Here is a 24,805-nt window from a genome sequence, read left to right as displayed (position 1 = left end):
CACAAAAAACCAGTTCTGATTTTGGCACCCCCTTAGTCTGATAATAAGTGTGGACGCCCATGGCTATGTATCTACTGCATCATGAATCTCTAATGCTCATACTTAATCTCATTTTCGTAATTGAATCCATTAAGCTCTTTAATTAAGCATGAGTATTTAATCCGAGAGGATTAAACTGATGGTAGTAAAATAGAATATATATAAACATTCTTTCAACTGCAGGCCTACAGATCTATGATGAATTTCTACTCATTCATTTATCATAAATGACATGTGAAAATAACGATATAAAGTATTAATAGTCCCTGTTTTCTAAATGAAATTAAAATGGTACACAATTTCATTGGAATCCTTTCTTTATTCCATTCCCCTCTCGTGCATAAATGACAAAATAAGCACAAATCTGGAGTGAGAGAGAAAAACATACTGCGCTGGACGAAAACATGAAAACTAAACTTGTACCATGTAACCTACATTAATCTGGTTCGTGGTATGTTTACACTTTCCTTTGGATCTATCTACGGTGTTCATAATATCAATGATACATAGTTGCAATAGCCAGTGACACTAGGCCTATATATTAAATTTGTCGGTTACGAGACACACATACTGTATTATGTTTTAATCCTTTGTTGTTGTTTCTTAAACGTATTATAATGTTCTAAAATCGATTATTAATTATAATATATATATATATATATATATATATATATATATATATATATATATATATATATATATATATATATATATATATATATATATATATATATATATTTATATATATATATATGGATTATCGTAGCTTGATACTGGCAAGAATCCTTGAAAATACGAGCATTGGGGATTTTTGCTTGTATCATACGACGATGTCTCTGGGCCTATGAATGATGGTAATGTTAGTCAAGCCGTCCAAAGGGGAGGAGAGAGAGAGAGAGAGATGCATAGTCTTTGGAAATGTTAAGTAAAGCAGAATAATAACTTAAATGAACTGTCAATTAAAATATTATAATTAACACTTGTTGGTGTTTCATTTCACTTAGTATTCTATCCCACCCTAATTTCCATACGCCAGTACGTGAATGCCTGACAGTACAGGTTCAGTGTACAAAAAGGCAGCAGTGCACTACTTTCTTCATAAAAAAACATATTTTATGTTTAAATCATGAATGCGTCTTATATTGATTTAATAAATGTGAATAAAAATAGAAACTGAAAGAAGAAAACAATCAACTTATCAATTTGCATATGTGATTGTGAACAAGAAGAAAAAAATCTTAGTACTACATTTTGTAGCGGACACGCAGGGATGTGATGAGTTCATTCACTCGGTCAATACACAGTTACCATGAACATATAACTCCATTCAAAGTGTAAATAGGTGTATTTGTATGTGATATACCGCTGTATCAATGATATACCAATCGTTGCATACATCTGCAATTATGCAGTGATATACCACTCGTTGCATACAGTTTTCATTAAACGGAAACTGGGGCAAGCCTCGTTTCCTTTTAATGAAAAATGTATAAATCTCGTGGTATATCACTGATACAACGTACATACTATATATATATATATATATATATATATATATATATATATATATATATATATATATATATATATATATGAAAGGATTAACTATTTTCATCTGAATAGTTTCTAACTACATATTGACAAGCATTATCTAGAAAATATCAGACGCATCTTCGACACTGTCACCAGTTTTAGCGTCAATAACAACTGTTCGAACATTGATCTTTGTAGAAGTTTCACATATGCGGCGCCTGCCACACTTACCATCACACCTATCTGGTCGGCAACCTGAAGAGAAACACGCAGACGAATTTGGAAAAACTCTACGAGATTTACGTCTGCATCTGACGAGGTCAAGGATTCTGACGAAAAATGACCTGACTGGAAGTTTCTGCGGAACATAAAGCACAATGCAACAGGAAGCTATTTCCTCGACCCTAATCACAGTGTTGAGTGTCCAAAAAGGCCAAGCGTCAGCATGGTCATACGTACTGTAGATGCCAATCTCAGTACACGCAGTGTAAACGTAAGTAACAACTATGGCCAGGGCTGTAAGAGCGGCCATTGCAGACACACGTATAAATTTGCTTATGTCGTTGATCTGCGGGTCTGCAAGTAAAAAAGTAATAAATAGATAAATAGGTATCGCACATATCAAACGGATTTACTTCCCATCTGGAGACCATTCAACGACTCCCATCCATTCAAAGTCTCAACAGTGACATAAAATTAATGTAAAATTAGTCCATGTCCTGTATTTACGTGATCTGCTTTAAATGGTAGCGACTTATTTAGGTGTTTTAGGCTTTTACGGCTTCTGTGTGCATTCGTATTACATCAAAATTGAAATTTAATATACAATACCCACACATGTTAACATTAAATTCGAATTTAATATATAACACACATACATGTTAACATTAAATTCGAATTTAATATACAATACACATACATGCTAACATTAAATTGGACTTTAATATACAATACACATACATATTAACATTAAATTGGAATTTAACATTAAATTGGAATTTAACATTAAATTTGAATATACATGTTCACGCTAAAGAGTTTCAAATTTAATCGCAATAGCCCTTAATATTCAGGGATACAATTTTCACAGAAGATGGTAACATGAATAAAATATACAATTTTCACACAAGATGATAACATGAAAAAAACATACAAATTTCACACAAGATGGTAACATGAATAAAATAATCCTTGCTCCCTTTGTAGTAAAGCATATAAAGGTTCCTAGTAAAACCCTAAAACTATTAGGATACTCTTGATTTTGATTGAAATGCTACCCAACATAAGTACAAAGTTAAATAAATTATTACTGTGTTCACAATATATTAATCTTGCACCTTAGCATCCTGGACTTATCAAAAAGAGAACCTGTCATAAAATAAAAACTTCCCAGCCACATAAGCTAAAAGTTACTTTAATGTTTTTCTGATTTAACATGCTTTTGTTCATAAGATTGTTTTTATATATTAAACTCGTTATTGTAGGTAAGGTTTATTGTTTCACGAACAAAACAAATGCCTCAAGTGAGTCAATATTACGACTATATGATCTTAATCTAATTAACAGAAAAGAGTGAAACTAAAAAAAAAAAAATTCAACAAATAATTTATTTTCCTAAAATAACAGGCGAAAATTTAAAAAGAACTTACAGTATTGTGAATTAAATCACAAATAGTCCTAAACGTTCTATCTCAAATCCAAAAGTAAAAGTTCCAAATAAATTCCGGCGGTGTTCCAAATGAATACCAATCTTTTACGTGCTGCTGTGCCAATAGCCTGGAATAGTGTTTATGTGATACCACTGTTGATTTATCATAATGATATACTCCAAAATGTCCTTCAATGAATACACAATAATTCGAAAATAGTGATTTTGTCCGAAAACAATGAGTATCCTTAAACATAATGCTATAAAATGTTGAAAGCACTAATAAAAGTAGATATGATCACTTGCGCATCTCATATGACAACTCTTTAAAGTTCGCGTTTGGCCATATATATTTACAGTAAGCAGTGCTAGATGAAAACCTTTTTCTGTATTAATCTGCATTAATTTGCATTAATTTGCCGGATTGGAAATCTGAAATAAACGGAACAGTAAATTATCTTTGAACAAAAAAGTCTAATAACTGATTTGCATGCAAAAAAAAAAATACTACACATAATCTGCCATTTAATTTTAAAGTTGTATGAGCTAAGTTCAAGTCATAGTCTGGCTATGTAATTGGGAGAACAAATAATATTTAAAAAGAAGAAAGATATCGGGATGGCATTTATAAAATAGCTCATGAATTTCTCTTTATTGCAAAACGTTCAACTTCTTACGATTTACGGTAATCATAATTTTATAATTTAGTTACAAATGATTATAATTACGTAACAATTCTTTGCCCGTTTTAGCACTGGACTTTCATTATTAGTTGTTTTATTGCCGCGATTAAAAATGCCACATGAGATATAATTCATAAGAGGATAATTTTAATCATGCACCATTTCTTGATATTGTATTACATACTGCTGACATTCGGTCATTGGATATGTTATTATACGGTGATGACATTAAGTCATTCGATATGTTATTACATACTGCTGACATTCGGTCATTGGATACTTACTACATACTGCAAACATTAAATCATTTGATATTTTACTATACACTGATAACATTAGATCATTTCGATATTTTACCATATACTGCTAACATTAAGTCATTCGATAGTATACTATATACTGCTAACATTAGTCATTCGATAGTACACTATCGACTGGTAAAATTAAGTCATTCGATATGTTATTATACGGTGATGACATTAAGTCATTCGATATGTTATTACATACTGCTAATATTAAGTCAGTCGATATTTTATTGCATGCTGCCAACATTACTTCGTTTGATATTATATTAAATTCTGCTAAGCTGAGTCATTTCGATATTATATTACATACTGCTAACAGTATGTCATTCGCTATTTTATTACATAGTGCTAAGATTGCGTCATATTGATATTTTATTACATGCTGCTAACATTAAATCATTTCAATATTTTATTACAACAAGCTAAAATTAAGTCATTCGATATTTTATTACATTCTTCTGACACTAAGTCGTCTCAATTTTTATTGCACATTCCTAACATTGTCACTTCGATATTTTATTACATACTCCTAACATTAAATCGTTCAATATTGTATTAGATACTGCTACCATTAAGTCGTTCGATATTTTATTATATATTGTTAACATTAAATCATATCGATTTATTTATTATATCATGGTGATATTAAGTCCTTTCGATATTTTATTACACACTGCTAATATTACATCATTCGATATTGTATTAATTCTACTAACATTAAGTCACTTAAATTTTTATTACATACTCTTAACATTAAGTCATTTGTATACTTTATTACATACTCTTAACATTAAGTCATTTGTATACTTTATTACACACTCTTAACATTAAGTCATTTGTATACTTTATTACATACTTTTAACATTAAGTCATTTTTGTACTTTATTACATACTCTTAACATTAAGTCATTTTTATACTTTATTACATACTCTTAACATTAAGTCATTTGTATACTTTATTACATACTCTTAACATTAAGTCATTTGTATACTTTATTACACACTCTTAACATTAAGTCATTTGTATACTTTATTACATACTTTTAACATTAAGTCATTTTTATACTTTATTACATACTCTTAACATTAAGTCATTTTTATACTTTATTACATACTCTTAACATTAAGTCATTTGTATACTTTATTACATACTCTTAACATTAAGTCATTTGTATACTTTATTACATACTCTTAACATTAAGTCATTTGATATTTTATTGCATACTGCTAACATTATTTCATTCCATTTGTTATTCCATTAATGCAAACTTTAAGTCACTCTATATTGTATAACATACTGCTAACGTTACGTTACTCTATATGTTATTACATACTGCTAACAATGAGTCATTTCGATTTTTATTACACATTCCTAACGTTAAGTCAGTTCGATATTTTGTTACATACTGCTTACATTAAGTCAAATTGGTTATTACAGGATGCTCACATTAAGTCCTTCCGAAAGTTTATTACACACTGATAATATAACGTCATTCGATATTTTATTTTATTCTGCGAACATTAAGTCGTTTAGATTTTCATTACACATTCTTAACATTAAATAACTACAATATTTTATTGCATACTGCTAACATTAGTTCATTCGATCTGTTATTACATTCTGCTAACACTAAGTCATTTCCGTATTTTATTACATACTGCTAACATTAATTCAGTCAATATTTTATTACATTCTGCTAACCGTCACTAGTTGTGATGATATATATGTATGTATGTATGTATGTATGTATGTATGTATGTATGTATGTATGTATACAGTACAATATCTTTGTGTATCAGATTTCCATGGGTCATGTCATTTGGATTTGCAGAACTAACTAAAAAAGTGCATTCTGAAGAAATTCAAGATGTGAGTATATTTATTACAATTCTTATTACCAGCTACAGAAGATATATGTGTATGCCCTGTCACTTTAATGCTCACTGTTGGAGTGACCCCAGATATGACCTATATCAAATAGTGTATGGCTTCTATCGCTGTCTAACATTGTGTCAAAATAATTAGACAGGAAAAATTGCAAGCCAGCTGTTCTGTAACAGTCCAGTTAGCCAGCGGAAATAATAGTTTTTCGTCGTCTTGACTTACTGTCTCTGGGGATCTAAGTTTCCTACCAAAACCTTAAGTTGTATTTTGTTTCTCGAATTTATTTTTTGACTGACTTAGAACATGTTACGCATCTGATATATATGCGATATCCCTTGACCTCAATATACTTTCTGTGTTATTTTTATAGAACCTAGAGAGCACTGGTCATAATCTGAACCATTCTATTTGCGAAAAGTTATTAATATTTCTCCTAAATAACTGTTTCAGTGATCAGACTGGTGTTTTCAATTAATGCGTCTCTCAGGATTGTTGATGACATTGCTATTATCACTTTCATTCATTTGCTTGTTCGAAAGTTTCATTCGTGACTTTTTTTAGTTCAACCACAAATATATCTAATAAACCAAAAGTTAAAATGTTTGCTTCATGAGCGTACATTGCTTGTTTACAAAGTAGTTCCTAATAAATTATACTATTTTAGACACACGTGAATGCAGTATGAAGCCGTATAGTATGGAAAAATACTGCACAATTCTGACAGTGTAAAGTTAATGGAGAAACAACATGAGCATATAATAAATAGTATCATTCCAGTTTTGATGTGTGTATATGATCACTTAAGTGTTCAATGGTCTCTCGCTTAGATGCACTATTGGAAAAACCGACCACTATCATTCGGATTACTTTTAATCCATCATTATTTAATTCTAAAATCGCTAATCCGGTATTATCTATTAAAACAGTGTTCGCAGTTTGAAATAAAATTTCGAAAGTTACATTTTGTTTTTGTTGTCATCAATAATTAAGTTTGATATATTTATGTTTGTTTTTCTTCTTTCGAAATGAGATAAGCTACAAGTTTACACTGCAGCATAACGTTTTGCTTGCAAAATAAACGTCTTCTGAGATAGAATCAATTGGCTTCAGGATCCATTTATAAATACGTTGTTGTTCTGAAGATATACGCATGAAAAACATTAAACTCAAGTATTTTATTCTGGATTAGTTCTGTAAAATGGCAACAATCGTTTTATCACACAGAGATAACGACCAAACTTTCTTTTAGTCCAATACCAGGGATAACAGATCTCAGGCAAGCCTTTTGCATCCAGTAAGAGTTATGAAAACCTAAACTCAAAGGTTTCGTTTTTCATTTATTTCATCTTTATTTATTTCGTATTGCTATGTGAAAATTTAATTTCCTTATTTTCGTTGTGAAGCTAAATGTAACATGTAAATTTGCTGTGAGAGTCATACAAGTTTGAAAAAATAGCATCAAGGATTTTTTAACCATTCAGATCCCGACTTATTATTTACTATAATCAAGACATGCTTAAATAATTTAACCATTCCATTTCAGTAGTGCATACATATTTTTTATTAAAATATCTAAATGGTTTATATATTTTTAATATTAAAACTATTAAAAATATTCTGTTATAGTTTTGGACAAAGGGAAACAGAAACAAACACGAGCATGATGTCCAGTATATGCTGCATTTTTGTGACGCAGTGTGCAACTATGTTCTACAAATAGATGTTTTGTAACTTGAAACTTCCGCAGATCATGCAGAATTTAATGATGGATATAATATAAGCATTATAAGTCTAATGTTCCATTTTATGGTTAGTCGTAGTATACATATCTTTAATTTATTTTGTATGCACGACATTTTTGCTCTCGCTTCTAGGGCTTATTAAGGACTTTCCCACATAAGGCCAAGCTACATGGTTTGAATAGATCTGTCATTATTTCCATATACTAGTGTTTGTTTATATATGTCTGCTTATTTTTTAATGCAAGTTATATGCCTGTAATTAAGTGAATTTTATACTTAATTATCATACGTTGTAGTCTTCTACAGAAAGAATTAAAGATAATGATAGATTTGATGAATAAATTAATGACACGCCAAAATAATTTATTAAAATAGTGATAGTTTGTAAACTATTATCAGTCAATAATAACACCATAAGCGTTAGTGTCATTGACGCATTACTGAATAGTAAAAATGTCGATCGATCTTACTAAGGCCAGCTGACACCGTTTTCCTGTCAAATAGAAATGAATAATTATTTTACAAGCAATTTCATAGTTAACTTAATGCTTTAATTAACGGTAGCAAAATCTTTTTGATGTCTCAATAAATGCCAAATGATCTACAAAATTTACAAGCTACTGTGTATTGTGGAATCCGCCTCTAGTGGGTCTTGAATAGCAGTTTTCGTTTAATAATTTAGTTGTCACAAAAACAACCTTTTCCAACCCAGATAAGATATCTTTAGCCAAAAGGCATTCATTGCACTAGACAATTCTCTCTCTCTCTCTCTCTCTCTCTCTCTCTCTCTCTCTCAATACAAGTGGGTGTCCCATATAAATTATCTTCAGGTTGCCGTAAGATCAGTTGTGCTATACACGTCCATGTTCTAATAAACTAAATAACTGACTTATTAATTAACTTAAAAACTATATTGATATATACAATAAAATATCCGGCACGGTCGACCATCTGAATACTATACTAACAAATTATCTCAATAAGTCTAACATGTAACATAAACTAGCACCTTTGCAAAACTTATATCGCTTAGATCGTTGTGCTTAAGCTTCCTTTTTTTTGGGGGGGGGGTGTAGGGTTTAACGCCATTTTTCAGCACACGATAGGCTATACATGGCGGCCAGTATTAATGGTGGCGGAAGAACCCGGGAAAACCCCGGAAAGAACCACCGACCCACGAGAAGCTACTGGCAAGCGTTCTCACATACCCTCATTGGCTGAATCCGAGACTCGAACCCACGCAGACAGAGGTGAGATGGCAGTGATCCGTAACGGACAGAGCTTTAGACCACTCGGCCACTCGGGGCCCCCGCTTCCTTTTGTAACCTACATGCAAATCCAATGATCCACTGTTTTCAGACACTGAGGAGTCAATATTTTGTCAGCAGAGGACATGGGTTGTGTACATTCTGTCTATAATCACTCACTCCATTTTCACATAACTATATGCTAAAAGGTATTTTGTCATACGCGAACGAATGGTAGTGTCTCGTGTATCTGTAACATTTTCATGGCTGAGTTGTACGTTTGCTGATGTATACAGTGCGTATGTGTCATTTTATTACACGTGCAAAAATGCTTATATCCCTCTCTTGTCAAATGAATCCTATTCTTTTCTATGTAACTAATCATATTTTTATATGATCAATAAGAGCCACGATGCAACCAACGCCCCTCGCATCGTCATTATATTATTCTATGCCCACATTAAAATGCTTTATCTCTTTTGATATCGAATATATTTTCATGAAATATCATTGTAATAAGAAGAACAAAAAATACTTTTATAAATATCAAACTTTGCCCTATTGCAATTTTTGTACTGTCAGTTCTGTGTATACCTACAAGAACCATTCTGCTTCGTCATTCGCTGTAGCCTGGTTCCTTATTTGGTGTTGCATTTTAGAAAAGCATATAAAATCCACTGCGATGCCGTCAAGTAGTTAGAACAGCAGAGAGTAGCTATTAAGACGTGGTCAAGTGGTTAGGACATGAGATAATAGGCACCGAGACGGTGTCTAATAGTTAGAACTGCGTAGTACAATTGCTACTGATTATTAGTAATCTTTGTAACATTTATCTTCATGGCATCAAATAGGGTCATGATGAGGTTTCCTGACTGGGCTCAATTATGTTTGTAAAAGTTTTAAAATGTCTTCTAGTATCGACGCTTTTACGGTGTTTCAAAGTGGCAAGTAACTAATGACCACATAATGTGTTGACATAGTGCCAAAACATTGATTTTAGACAATTATAAGGATAGTCTTCCATAGATCTCTGTATGCTGTCTACTGGATTTGCAGAAAGAAATGCAAACAAATGTAAAATGTTGACAGTACGGGTTGCACGTAACACTATAACAGATGGGTACAAACTATTTTTAGGGTCAAATACATACGTAATATGTATAAAGCCATATGACGGGCTTCGTCATGCCTGATGAAAAAGAAAACAGACTGATTCCTTTATCGTTATTACGAAGGTATACGGTGAGGAGAGTGAGGGCAGTTGGGAAATTTTTCCGCAAATCTTATTTTGTTTTTCCCGAATAGTGCAAGAAAGAAATATGGATATTTGTGGTAAGCGTGCCTGATTAATGCGAGGAGTATGGATGTTTGTGGTAAGTGTGCTTAAATTAGCACATGAACCCTAAGCGGTCGCTTTCAGGTCTTCCCCCCAGGAGAGTGGGGATCTGATTTTAGTCAGATTGCCTGAATAGTGCATTCATTGTCAATGGCGTAATAAGGGTAAATCGTGCCTGGGGCGAAGATGATGACCCAAAGGGGTTTTGGCGACCCAAGACCTTTGCCGTTAGTGGTTTTTGGTGCCCAAGACCTCTTGTGCCCGGGCCAACTGCCCCGTCCGCCCCTCCCCCATTAGTAAGCTCACCATTTATTATGTACTTCTGAGCCGATATTAGTCTAAAGTACACTATATTTAGCAGCTATTAAAATAGGGAAAATTAATTTTGCCGGACTAGACAATACCAGACTATGAAAGTGCGATGAATGAAGTACCAAGTATTTTAAAAAATGTATTAAAAAAATGAGTTATCGGATCTGGATTTTTTTTAGAGTTTAACTCTGAAATCCAGGAAGTGAAAATGAAAAAACTTTTGAAAGATGCACATCTGGAGTAAGGCCAATCTGTATACTCTATTAACCCGTATTATATCAATCAATCATACACCAAAATAAAGGAACCGCTCCGGTGGCCTAGTGGATGCGGGTGGTCGTGGGTTCGATCCCCGGCCGAGTCATACCAAAGACTTACAAAAATGGTACTAACAGCTCCCTTGCTTGACGCTCAGTATTAAGAGGTTAGTGTTAGGACTGGTCGGCCTGGTGTCAGGATATTGGGACTGGGTCGGACATCATGCTACATGTCTGCGGCATGATGTCCCTGTACTACACATCACTATAAACTACCACACTGCCGACATCGTAGCGATATGACTGAACAATAGTCAAAGCTACGTTAAAAATCCAAATCACATACACACACACCAAAATAAAGGGAATTAAAAGTTCTTCGATCGATACCTAAGACATACAAAGTCTTTTTTAAATAGCCAGTATAACCATTGCGGAAACCCGAGGAAATTGGTTTTCCTTATGCAAAATACGAAAATGTAGAGCGGCAACAGGATGGATGTTTGTGGTAAGCGTGCCTGAATAGTGCTTGAAGTATGGATGTTTGTGGTAATTGCAACAATTAAGCTTTTGACATGGAAAGTTTTTTGAATAAATGGGCTATTGTAGGACAAATAATAAAGGATGTGACACCATCGTCCTCTGAACCATTATTAAAAGACAAAGGCTCATGCAATTGTGAAGTACAGGATTATTATATTCCATGAGAAATTCATGGAATGGAGAATTTAAAACTGTAGATAAATACAAAATTTAGTGAGTAGCTAAATAACACAAATTCTAAATTAGTGTATAAATTAAGCAAATTTATAAAATATTTAAATCGTCCTGTTCGCATATAAATACAAAATAGATTTATATTTTACTTTTTAATTCGTATTTTTATGTACGTCCAAAATGTTTGCGTATAGTGTAATGTTTAATTCGCAATTTGTTATTTATATCTAAAATATATTGATCAGAATATACTTCCTTCTACCTTTCTCTTATCTACATTTCTCTATCTGCTCTACTTCTACCACTCTCTTATCTACATTTCTCTATCTGCTCTACTTCCACCATTCCCTTATATAAATTTCCCTATCTTCTATACTTCCACCTTTCCCTTATATAAATTACCTATCTTCTATACTTCCACCATTCCCTTAGTTGAATTTCTCTGATATACTACCATCATTCCCTTATATAAATTTCTCTATCTGTTATACTAACACCATTCTCTTATCTACATTTCTCTATTTGCTATACTTTTACCATTCTCGTATCTACATTTCTCTATATACTATACTTCTACCATTGCCTTATATAAATTTCTTTGTCTGCTATAATACCACCATTAAAAATTTGCATTTGTCCTGAATCTCCTATCTTTTTGGCTGAATTGAGTTGGCAGTAATGTTTTATTTTTTCCCATGCTGAATCTTGCATGATTACAAAGGTTTTATTATTAGATAGTTTTACTTGTTTTTGTTGTGTAAATATTTTACAAAACGTCTATTACATTTAAAAAAAACAAGTTAAAAAATCGCAAATATAAAGAAATTTAACATTCAAAGGAAATGACAATAAATACATAGGTATGTACTAAAAATAAATATGCAATTCATGAGAGAGAGAGAGAGAGAGAGAGAGATTGCACTGGTTACACACACTGTTGTCAGTTTCCTTTATTTTATATATTTAGTACTTAACTGTAATCGTGAGTATTCAAAACGTCTAGTTTTGTTGATATATTTCTGAACATTTAGCAATTTTGCAGAATATGTTTCATCACATATTTCGACGTCATCTTTCACTAATACTCTAGAGTTACGCAATGGGTGTGTTGAAGACGGAGAAGATGGAGCACAAGAGTTGCGATCCAGAGTTACACAAGAATTGACAGATGTAGCGGAAAGACCTGGAATCTTACGTTACACAAAAGGTATGTTGAAAGATGTAGCAGAAAGAGCTGGAATCTTAAATTACACAAAGGGTGTGTTCAAAGATGTAGCGGAAAGACCTCGAAACTTACGTTACACAAGGGTGTGTTCAAAGATGTAGCGGAAAGACCTCGAATCTTACGTTACACAAGGCGTGTGTTTAAAGATATAGCGAAAAGAGCTGGAATCTTAAGTTACACAAAGGGTGTGTTCAAAGATGTAGCGGAAAGACCTCGAATATTACGTTACAAGGGGTGTGCTCAAAAGATGTAGCAGAAAGAGCTGGAATCTTAAGTTACACAAGGGGTGTGTTCAAAGAGGTAGCGGAAAGACCTGGAATCTTACGTTACACAAGGGGTGTGTTCAAAGATGTAGCGGAAAGACCTGGACTATTACGTTACACAAGGCGTGTGTTCAAAGATGTAGCGAAAAGAGCTGGAATCGTACGTTACACAAGGGATGTGTCGAATGAAAGGACGAAAGAACTGGGATCTTTATGTACTAGATAATGTGTAATCGAGATTTTTTCTTCAACATCTTCATTATCATAACCATATGCACACATGTGAGTATTAACTAAATTCACTGTGAAAGATAATAATCAAGGGGACTACATACGTGTCTAAAGGATAGTAATGAAGGTGACTACATACATGTCTAAGTTTCGATGTAGGATATGAAGGTGACGTTTGCGAGTATCATCATATGGTGCTGGCCCATTAGTTGAATTAGAGACATGCTTGTTTAAAAAAAAAGATCATTATATTTTCAAATATCATCATCATCAGAGAGAGAGAGAGAGATTTAAGACCACTCTTAGATCGGGAAAAGGGAAGCATATTCGCATTATCGAAAAGAACTTCAGAAAGGAAAAGTCAGTTTGGCTGTTTGTAATTAATACAATGTCTGTTTTCAAAGAATTAAAAGTAGCTAGCTTATCGTTTACCCATGTACTAAGTTGTTTATAATCCTTTGTACTTGCAATGAGTCTGTAGAAGAGGTCGTATGAGAAGTATCAGCAGCCAACAAGCGAGCTTAAGTTGGCTGCTGTATCGCTGATATAAATAACAAAAGCAAAGGGAGTAGCACGGAACCTTGGGGAACCGTAGCAGTTGACAAGTTGCCGATACTGAATTTCAATAGAATACTCTCTGGTAGTTGTTTGATAAATTCTAAAGCAATGTCTTATTTTACAAGCCCATAAAGTAACTCTTTAATACTTACTCTTTTAAATGTTTTACTGAGATCAAGGAGCGTTAAACACGTGATTTCATTCCAGCTAAGAAAAACTTTTTTTGTCATGAGTTCTATTAGTTCCTGAGTTGTTGAATGGGAGTTCAGCAGGTCACACGTTTCCTTTTCTTTAGACGTGTCACAGAGTAAAATGGGAGTTCAGCAGGTCACACATTTCCTTATCTTTAGACGTGTCACAAAGGAAAACGGGAGTTCAGCAGGTCACACTTCGTGATCACTAATCGAAAAGTTACAGCATCGATCGGTAAGTCTAAGTTATATGTTCAGTGCCTTTGTATAAATGACTTGTCTCATCGGATTCCAGACAAGTGGGGGGATTTATAACAAAAGCTAAATTTATATTAAGTTTTAAAGAAATGTTTACTTAGTTTTTTCTTCTTATATTTTTGACAATGTTTTAAGCTTTTGGTTTGAAGCCTTACTTTTCAGTCTGTCTCTTTTTCTCATCCCTTGTCATTATTCTAGTGTAAACAACAAAACTACAGAGACAAATGGCTGCTCAGCCATTCACCTGTTCACAAGTAATCAAGAGGCTACCACCAGGGGACGATCCAGAAATATCGTTCGTGGACGGGTATGGGATGTGTCTAACAAGTATTTGAACCATTTAACTGTAAATAAAGCATACTCTAGGAAACTTTACTTGTTTCCCCTCATAATTTTGGAGATTTGGGGGAGGAGTGGATATAAAGCGATGAGGTTATCTGTCTCCCTCCCCCTGCTATTAAATATAGTCATGTTGTACTTGATATTTGCTGTCAAAATATATGACGCAAAGGTTTAATGAAAAATGTGTTTGCTCTTCAAATTTCTGTATTGTGTGAAAGGGGACAAATTTTTATTCCCCCACCCACCCGTTTTATTTCTCTCTCTTGCTCACTTTCTCATTTTCTAGCGACAATTGCCTAATTGACATGACTAAATCATTATTTTATTGTTTAGATTGATTTTTGCGACGAATCGATAGCTTGTGAAATATTTGGAGAAAACGAAAACTCGGAATCCTTCCTCTGGTTACGCTGAATCGTTAGTTAGGGGACCGGATGCAGAAAGCGAGCCTTAGTCAAGGGAGGTAATACAGTCTACGAATTCATTCAATTTAACGCTAAATTTGGGGATTCGGCTAGAGTAGTTTTTGCTGGCGAAATATAGTTTTCAAATGCACATAATATTCTGCGAAAGACATAATAAATTAACAGTTTGAAGATTTTCTACAAAAGTAACCTTTAATCAACTATTGAAATCCATGACTACAACATTTTTTATATCGATCATCTAATTTAATTTACTAAGAATGTTATTATTTGTGTATTGAATATATTTCAAAATACAAAACGTTTAAGAAGCCTAAAGAGAATTCTTACAAATACGCTTGTCTTCAAGAGAAACTAATGCCGTCATATTATTGAACAGAGTGATATTTTTGTTCTCATTATTCGATTAAGTCAACTTCCGTCAACTTTTATATAACTATGAATAGTACGGAATCATGCTGTAGCATCTCGTAGTTTTTATTTTAGAGAAAGGGCCTAATCTAAGTGAAAACGTGCAGGTCGACTCCATTTGCTTTTTGACAAATAAAATATAAAATATGTGTCAAGCAAACAAAGAAAAAACTCTACGTGTACTACCCGTCCCTTCACGCCATATTAAAATGTATAATGAAATAGCAGTTCATTTAAACGTTCAAAATTATTTGCAGGTAAAATGACTTCTCGTTACTTCATGCAATAGATGATATTTATATATTATGAAATTGATTCAATATTGCAAAACAAAAATTCAGAGACAGTTTTATTTTGATAAATCTATAATACAATGTTTAATAATAAACAAAAAAGCAACAAAAGAAAATCAACATAACAACCAAGCATCAAATGACAAGTCCAAAATAGGCAAAATTTAGTTATGACGCTTTTCAAAATATCAATGTCTGTTTCAAACTGCAACTTTCTCATCGTAAATCTCCAAAAGTAATATTTCAACCTAAAATCAGAACATTTTCCCTTTTTATGGCAAAACTAGTGTTGTCCAGCAATTCAGCTTTATGGGTTCTCTGAAATGTAAATCAAAAACATCATATCCTTTTAAAAAAAAACACAATCAATAAATCATTCATTCTTTCTCTTGTAACCTTACCTTGATCAGCGCTAGCGGAAGAGTTAAGGTGGATCTTAAATCCTGTATAAACGTAGCCAATAAACAGGAGAATTCCGTACAAAATGTACAACATATGGCAAAACAAAATCATCGGTTTAAAGGACCGGAAAAAAGTGAACAGCACATCCGACGACACAACCAAAAGAAAGTGGAAAGCAGTTACAAGGAGTATCGAGCGTAAATTCTGAAATTTTGGCGGTCCAATCGTCATCCTGGTTGTATCCAAAAGAACAAGAAGCAAGATGCTGAAAGATGCCGTCAGTCCAGGAAGAGGTGTGGACCAAAAACATGCGAATAGAAGAGGTGGAAGTATGTTCCTGGTAGTATAGGGGTCAACAAACATCACGAATGCTCGAGAGCTCGTGAAGAAAAGCATCATTAGATGTAGTGATATCGATAATACGTTCCTTTTCAAATGACTTTTAGATCCTTTGGAAACCAAGACGAGACTTATCAATGTATACAAAGCTAGTACCAAGAACAGCGCAGCAAATGTATACACATGAAAAGACCAGGCATCCCCCCATTCTTCATAAGCTTTGGTCCATTCAGGCTCGGGTTCAGACCACCACGACTCTCCAGGATGAGGCAGGGACCCAGACTGTTGTTCAGTTGGTGGGTCTGGAATTATTTCTGGCTTGAAATGTCCAGTTTCTTCAGCGCCGCCTGCTATTTCTGACATGGTTATTGAAATCTCTGACTCGGTAACTGATACAGAATAAGCTTCTGTTGATTCTGGCTCCATTTTATGCATAGCAGCTTAGTCAAGCTCTGCAATTACTCTGCAACTGACACAGATTCTGCATAATATCTCCACAGATTGCAATTTTTTTTTTATATATTACTCCGTATCTGATACAGGTTCTAGATATTACTACGCGACTGGCATAGGTTAACTACTCTCCACAGTCGACAGAGGTTGTGCATATAGTCCGCAGCTGACTCAAGTCCTGCAGATACTCGTCTGGTGAAATTTGTTCAGTTAATAACTTCTACGCTATTGCATGACACGCTGTAGTTGAAATGGAGAGTTGTATTCGGTTTTACAAGATGCTTGCAGATGGTTCAGTTTGTATTATTGTGCGGTGTGGTGGACGGGTTCCGTTTTAAAACTTTAATGAACGGTGAATAGAACTTTGATGCTGCAATTTATATGTTCATTTAGAAACAGAGGTGGCTGTTACTGCTTTAAACAAATTTCTCGGCTTTCGGGATCCCTCAATAACTCACAAGTAAAACAATCTACTTCAATATATGTATGTAAAGCACACACACACATACAACATAATTATTTCAATATTTATTAATGTTTGCATTGTCTTCTCACTATCAAAAGTTAAAAGTTCAATGTATAGATCCTCTCTCTCTCTCTCTCTCTCTCTCTCTCGGGTGGATTTGTTAATCTGCGTGTAGTCAGAGGCGAATACTGGAGGCAAACTGTTTGAGCTGAGATATGTTTCTTGGGGATGTTCGTCCTAGAATTGAAACAAATACAACATTCTCTTGGTCAAATTTTCGTTGAATGTGTTATGTATATTTAATTTGTAGTGTTAGTTAGTTGTAACTCTGTATGTTAGACTTGACCTTGTCCAATATCAAGCTCATTTTCTACCTGACCTGAATAATTGATTTTGGGTTCGTAAACAATATGTTTATCTCAGCCAGAGACTAGAACTTTGGAAATTTCCATAACTATATTTTGTATTATAATTTTAGAAATATACATTTAATTTGTGTAAGCAAGATTTCATCTTGTAAACATTTGGAATTTTTCCATTAGGTAATAGTTTTATGTTTCAAAATGATAATTCTGATGTGAGGTCAGGTCGAGGACTATATAATCTCCTTTTCCTAGAAATTAATTCTTCGTGCTAGAAGTTCTTAGCAGAACCTGTTGTACTATTGTTATGGTATTATTGTTATGTCCAGTAATTCATTCGACTGGAACTTATTTATTAAAATTATTTAATTCAAGAGATTCTTCTCTAGAAATAAAAAGTACTCATAAATAACATTCTATAAGTAAAGACTTGAATTTATTGTGAACTATCAGATAGGAATATATTCTTGGATTATATTGTTGTGATCCAACAAAAGACTGCTGGCACATCGTCACTATACCTGCCACCACAGGCACTTCAACGCTTCCAGCGTAGATTTAATTTGGATTCTATTACAGTTAATTCAAAACTTTAATCATTAGGACTAGTGTCTGTAATTCTTCGATTATTTGGGATTTAATTCGCAATACCGTAACTTCCCTTTTTTCCATATTCACTTTGTATTCCAAGGAAATAAATTATATTTGTTGATTTGTTTAAAACCTTATATATATATATATATATATATATATATATATATATATATATATATATACACGTTTTAGGTGCGTTGTGGGCAGTCATCCCGAAAGTGGGTTTACGGGAAGGACATGATATAGTTTACATTTCAAATCAAAATACATATACATAGGTTGTATTTCTTACATAGTAATCATGTATATGTTGAAAATAAGTATATACACTTATGTTATAGTCCTATTCATGTTTTCGGTTCGTGGGCAGATATATATATTTCATGGGCAGTTTTGACCTTTAGGTTGAAGATGACAAAGTAACTGCCCAAAAATACGTTCACGAAGAACAAACATATAGCATTCTGCCCGTGAATACGGCCATAGGAACAATATATAGCGTACTGCCCACGAATACGTTCACAAGTAACAAATATATAGCATGACTTTCCGGTGTGCGCGCGCAAAATGGTTGTCAAGACACGACGATAAACATTAATCTATTAAGGCATCCTTTGCAATGGCCAGCGTACATATAGCGGACGTGAGGTTCGTTTTTCACAGCTTGTTTGAAATAAATGGATGATTATATATCCAGTGTAACAACTTGTCTTGACAGCTTATGGATGCTAATGTTTGACATTTATTGTGAAGATGATTGTTCACTGCTTGTTGATGAATTCGTAGCTTCTGTTAATCGATGCTATAGCTCAATTTAACTGTCATACACTGATATGTTTAAGTCTGCTTGCACAGTTAACTATGCAGAGTTATGGAAATATAACAAATTGGTTTTAATAACTTTCAGAGTTTGTTTTACTATTACTCAATATTTGTTTCAAGTACTATAAAGGCTGTGATAGGTTGGGTGGCTTAGATTACAAATCAGGCCCTTCTCACTTGGGGTGGGGTGGGGGGTGGGTACTGCCCATTATGAATATTACTGGTCCTAGATGTCCAACCTGATATTTATGACATATAGGTTCAACATCTTACTGCCAGCAGAAATGGTGTTCTGTAGTATTTTTCCCAGTCAATAGTTTATGGATATATTATGTCATGTACTATGCTTGTTTAATTCTCTCATCTCAGTTCTGACGTTACCATTGAATGCTATAATGTTCCCAGACATCCGGTATTCTTGGTTATTAAAATTATATATATACACAGATAACTGAAGGTGAGTTCTCATTATTCCCTAACAATTGTAATTAGTGGGGCTGTAGCAATTGATGGTCTGAGAATTCAAGTTAACTGGTTCAAAACTTGGGTAAACAACAAACTGTTTTCTTCCTTTGACAGGCATCATAAAGTTTTGCATCTTTGTCTCTCTGATGACTGTGGTACACAAGTTACAGACTTTGCCTTAGAATGAGCCTGATTTTTGATACTTGTTACTGAATGGGGTGGGGTAGGGAAGTAACAAAATTATTAAAGGTGGAATGTATGCAAACCATGCTGGAAATAGATATGTGCCAGCAACTGCAACATGTAAGCTTCAATCAATTTGGAAACTATGAGCTTTATCCTGTAAATATTAACAGTTCACACCCTGTATAAAAGGTGATTTTGTGTTTGATTAACTGGAACTGTTAATTTATTATGTTAAGGAATTTATTGTTTTAACCCTAGTAAATGTAATATAATTAGGTCAAAAGTTCCAGTTTGTTTATTGTTTCCAGAGTTGATTATTGTAACTGGAAGAACCTGTTTCTAAGTGTTAAATGAAACGAAAGAGATATTGTTTACTCAAGTGATATAAAATAAAAGTTTAAAATGAACTGAAAGAAATATTGTTTATTCAAGTGATACAAAATAAATGCAAAAGTGTATATTCATTAAGAAGTGTATTGTCAATTGCAAATAAATGAAGATTTATCTTATTTTGTTCTTTACTTGTGTACAAAATTATACCTGGATTGGGCAATAATTACTTGGACTCCATTTGGAAAAGAAAAATCTATATGTCCTAAATACCTAATGTTCATATCATAATGCTCTTTTAATGGATGATTATGCTTTTCAGCTGACGTTACCATATTGCCAAGTGAACTAATAGTATGGCCTTCGGTGTGGCCCACTAATCACATTTGTAAATGAATTATGCATACAATAGAGAAATAGCTCTTAAAATATCTTATGAGTTGAACAATCTGTGTACACAAATAAACTTGAAGCAAATCTTTGAACTTGTATGCCACACATGCAAGTGAATTGGTGGTTTTCATATGTAACTTGTGTACTCTTATGGCTTTTGTCTATATTACTTTTAGCCATTTCTATTCACACACCAGAACACAACCTTTTTTGTCTGATTCAGGTACTAATGCAAAACTTATTTCAGCTGTAACTGAAGTATACAGAATTTTTCCTGACGTTGAGGCCTACTGTGTAGACAGTATAGCTGTAAGTCATCAAATCAAATGGAAGACAACAGTGTGCAGTTGAAGAAAATGATATATACCCAGTACCATTTAGAGTTATCTTAAAGAAAAGTCACAATGCACACTGATACAAGTAGTTTTAGAAAATGCATTTGTTCCACATACATTTTAACTTAACCCAAAAGTTCAGTCTCTTGCCTAAAATTCAATCAGATGTATGCATTTATTCCATAAAACACAAAGATATAATGAACCAAATCATTTTCATTATTGAGTTAGGTAGTAGGCTATGTTAAAGAGTGCAATCACTTTATCGATTTTTTTTTCCATTACATTTTTATTTATTATAAAATGACATTTCTTAGTGGAGTGCTAGCAACTGTAACTTGAGGAATATTTTGTACATGCTGGCCTAAGTGTCATGAATATACTGTGCTACATTTTGCTTTATTAGGTATAATACTATCATGAGACTTGCTTGATTAAATCCTGAATTTGTCAGTTACACTTACAAGTCCACTGGTAGAATTTAAAATCTGTGACAGTTTGGGAACTTTTTTTGCAGTAACTGCAAATCACTTTGCCTTCACAGTCAATGAATTCAAGCCATTGATAATTGTCAAACCATTGTGACTGAAAATGTGATTGTCTCTTAGTTGTGTCCTATTTGATAATTTTGCTGCCGCAGAGTCTGGATTGTGTCTCTGAAGAAATAGTTCATCTAGACTCTGTTGCAGTATTACATTTTATATGTTCAATTTAATGAATTTTCTTTCTTTGAATCATTCTTATGTCATAACTTGCGAAAATAGTTTAGTTAACAATATTTATTCAAACAGAAAAGATAACCTCACTTGACAAATCATCCTACTAAAGTGATCATGGCATACACTTTTATCTTTGAAATTCAAATATTGCACACTCGTTAATTAACATAACTAATATTGCACATTGAAGGTGATCATATGTATCATCAGTTTTAAAAAAATAAAGACATAATACTATCATTTAATCACTGCATACAGGAAACAGACACTTGTGTCTGTAAAATGCCTTTCATTGGATTACTTTGGTTTATTAAAACCAAACAGCAATCCACTCAGGATTTTCTAGGATAGATACAGAGAATATATTATGGTCATTCAGAACGCTATCAATACATCAGACCAGATTGTTTTTATTATTATTTAGGCAAAATAACTTAGTAAGTCAGATGGCAAACATGAGGATGGTGATAGGTTATGTGGAATTTGCATTGAATCATCTGATCCCAGAAGATTTGATACAATGTCACTGGCTGTGGTAATCATCAAGTGCAGTTGCACGGCACCATAAGACTTATCAAGATACCATAAGCTAGAAAGATGAAGAAAAAGAAAAACGATGACCCAAAGACAAATCCTGCAAACTGTGTGCAAAAATGATTCCACAGATTATAGATGAAAACTTCACTATATTTAGCTTCAAGATATTAATAAATTCGGATTACTTCCTCCAGTCTGCTACAGTAATTCATGCCCATTGCACTCATAAATTGATTATAGTCCTTGCAGTATTTTGTGTGGGCCACAATATTTTAATTGATGCAGCTGATGCTCCATTCTTCAGTTCAGTGTTGATTCAAACATAGCAATGTCCCTTTGGGATGTGTGCATAAATAAAGAATGCCTGTCCCTTCATTACCACACTTGTTGAATTTATCGTGTCTCTCTGAAAACTGTACCATGTGAGAAAGAATTTTATAAACAAACTGGACATAAGTATTGCTAGACATATACTCAGACCTGAGACTTCATAAAAGACTGCTTACTTGTGAGGCATTATTAGTGCTAGGGCTTGAGGTAATAACTTGCTATATGTTTGGTAAGGCAAAATAAGGGGCCTTATGACTTAAATTGAAACTGTGAAAAAACAAAAGGTTCAAATGCAATAAACTTTTGTTTTTCCTCATTTGTTATATTACAGTGCCATGAAAGGTCATTTCTTTTATCTTTTTAATCCCTTGCCAATTTTAAGTCATCATCACTAACCAAGTCTCTAAATCAATTCTTGGCATATTTAGCTAAAATGGTGTCTACTGTTCCATTATATCATTGATTGTTTAGCTTGCTTGTATGGAGCTTAACACAATTTTTCAGGACATCATAGACTTTACATGGCAGCCAACATATTTATTGGAAGAAATCAACACACATAACGCTACTGGCAAGCTTTCTCATATACACACATTGGTTGGACTAGAGAGAGTTGATTAGTGATGTGTATGCCTAGACCATTCTATAATCCAGGGCCCCATGATTGAATACAGCTTAAAGAAATTAACCCTAATTCAATTTCCTTGTTGCATTTAAATCATAACACCCACCATGCAAAGTGACACATGTCTCAAGATTTTCAAATTTGTATATGTTTTGCAACTTTTAATTCTGAGTTGATGCATGTGGATGTGGAAATTCAGTTACTGAATACTTAGCTACTTATATAAGGAGCTCTCACACTGGTAAAAGCATGCAATTGGGATTGTATTTGCAAGAGGGCAATTAATTGTTCAAAATACTGTTTTAGCTAACTACATATGCGAAGGGTTGATGTATAAAAAAGAGGATCAAGAAATCCTAGCTGGTAAAGATAATTGTATCCAACTTGACAGAAAGTGAGAAGGCCTTATAATTTTGTACAGCAGTTTCATTAAGGAACCAACTATAATACCATTAGAAGTTTATGAGCAGCAAAAACCACATTTAGGACCAACTAGACATCAAAACCATATGCATAGTTCCATTTACGGCCAACCAGACATCAAATAGGTCATCTAGTGAAAGCACAATGTCAAAATGACCAGCCATCTAGGAGAAGTAGCAAGGAAGGGGTTTTCCAGATGCCCATTAAAACAGCCATATTGGAGGTTAGATTGGCACTATTTTCATTTACGTCCAACTAGACATAAGAAGTCTTTCACTGATATGACGATTCATTCAGGAGAAGTAGTTATACCAAGATTTTCAGGATGGCCACATTGGTGGCCTTATAGGATGTCTGTACAGCACCATAATTCTCATTCAGGACCTGCTAGACATCAACATAAGTATTTTGTACACATGCTGACACGCTGACACAATTATCCATTCAGAAGTAGCGATAAAAAGTTTCTTAATATGGCTACTGTGGCAACCACATTGTATGTGTGAGTGGCACCATCTTGTTTTTTCTTCCAGATATTTTCACACAAATATCATATTTAAAGATAACATGAATTCATACAAGATCTTGTCAGTTTATTTCATAACAGACTTTTCCCTCATATTAATATAATCTTTTGAAAACATTTATACATTATAGTTCTAGAAATTTTTCATGCTCTCAGAAACTATTAAAATCACAGCAGAAAGTGTTATGTTATATCTTTATTCAGCACTGAAAAATATTTATGAACTCTTAAAGTTTTTTCCCCTATATTAACTTAATTTAATGAAGATTTTCAGACTATAACCTTTCCATTGGATTTATTTTTTCAAACATGGCGTAAAAAGTATGTTATAGTAACCAATTTTTACATTGCCTTCACCATTGCAGAAATCTCTATAATCAATTTCCTAGTAAAGAAAAGCCAAGAAAATAAATGGACAGTTAATATTCACTTCAGGATCACAGACCTGAGGCAAATATGTCATTGTTAAATCAAACATTTTTATTGTGTTTCCTTAGACCTGAATATATATATATACTTGCTGTTACTCTAAACGAAGGCTGGTGATCCAGTTGATAACCTTTTGGGGGTTTTAAGGATGTCTTTAAAATTAAGGCC

General features: G+C 33.4%; 1 protein-coding gene across 1 annotated transcript; it reads right to left on the bottom strand.

Annotated features, from left to right (window-relative positions):
* Positions 1-773: 773 nt before the first annotated feature.
* Positions 774-17,153, bottom strand: LOC149785870 (uncharacterized). Its single transcript, XM_089931251.1, has 2 exons — positions 16,303-17,153; positions 774-2,148 (listed from the first exon to the last, which is right to left on the bottom strand). Exons 1-2 carry the CDS (start codon positions 17,075-17,077, stop codon positions 1,691-1,693), a joined length of 1,233 nt encoding a protein of 410 aa, XP_089787377.1. The 5' UTR covers positions 17,078-17,153; the 3' UTR covers positions 774-1,690.
* Positions 17,154-24,805: the final 7,652 nt, after the last annotated feature.

Source organism: Sinohyriopsis cumingii, chromosome 13, assembly GCF_028554795.1.
Source record: "Sinohyriopsis cumingii isolate HCF-2022 chromosome 13, ASM2855479v2, whole genome shotgun sequence".
Lineage (NCBI taxonomy): Eukaryota > Metazoa > Mollusca > Bivalvia > Unionida > Unionidae > Sinohyriopsis > Sinohyriopsis cumingii.
The sequence above is the reverse complement of the archived record's forward strand: the minus strand, read 5'-3'. Positions and strand labels throughout refer to the sequence as shown.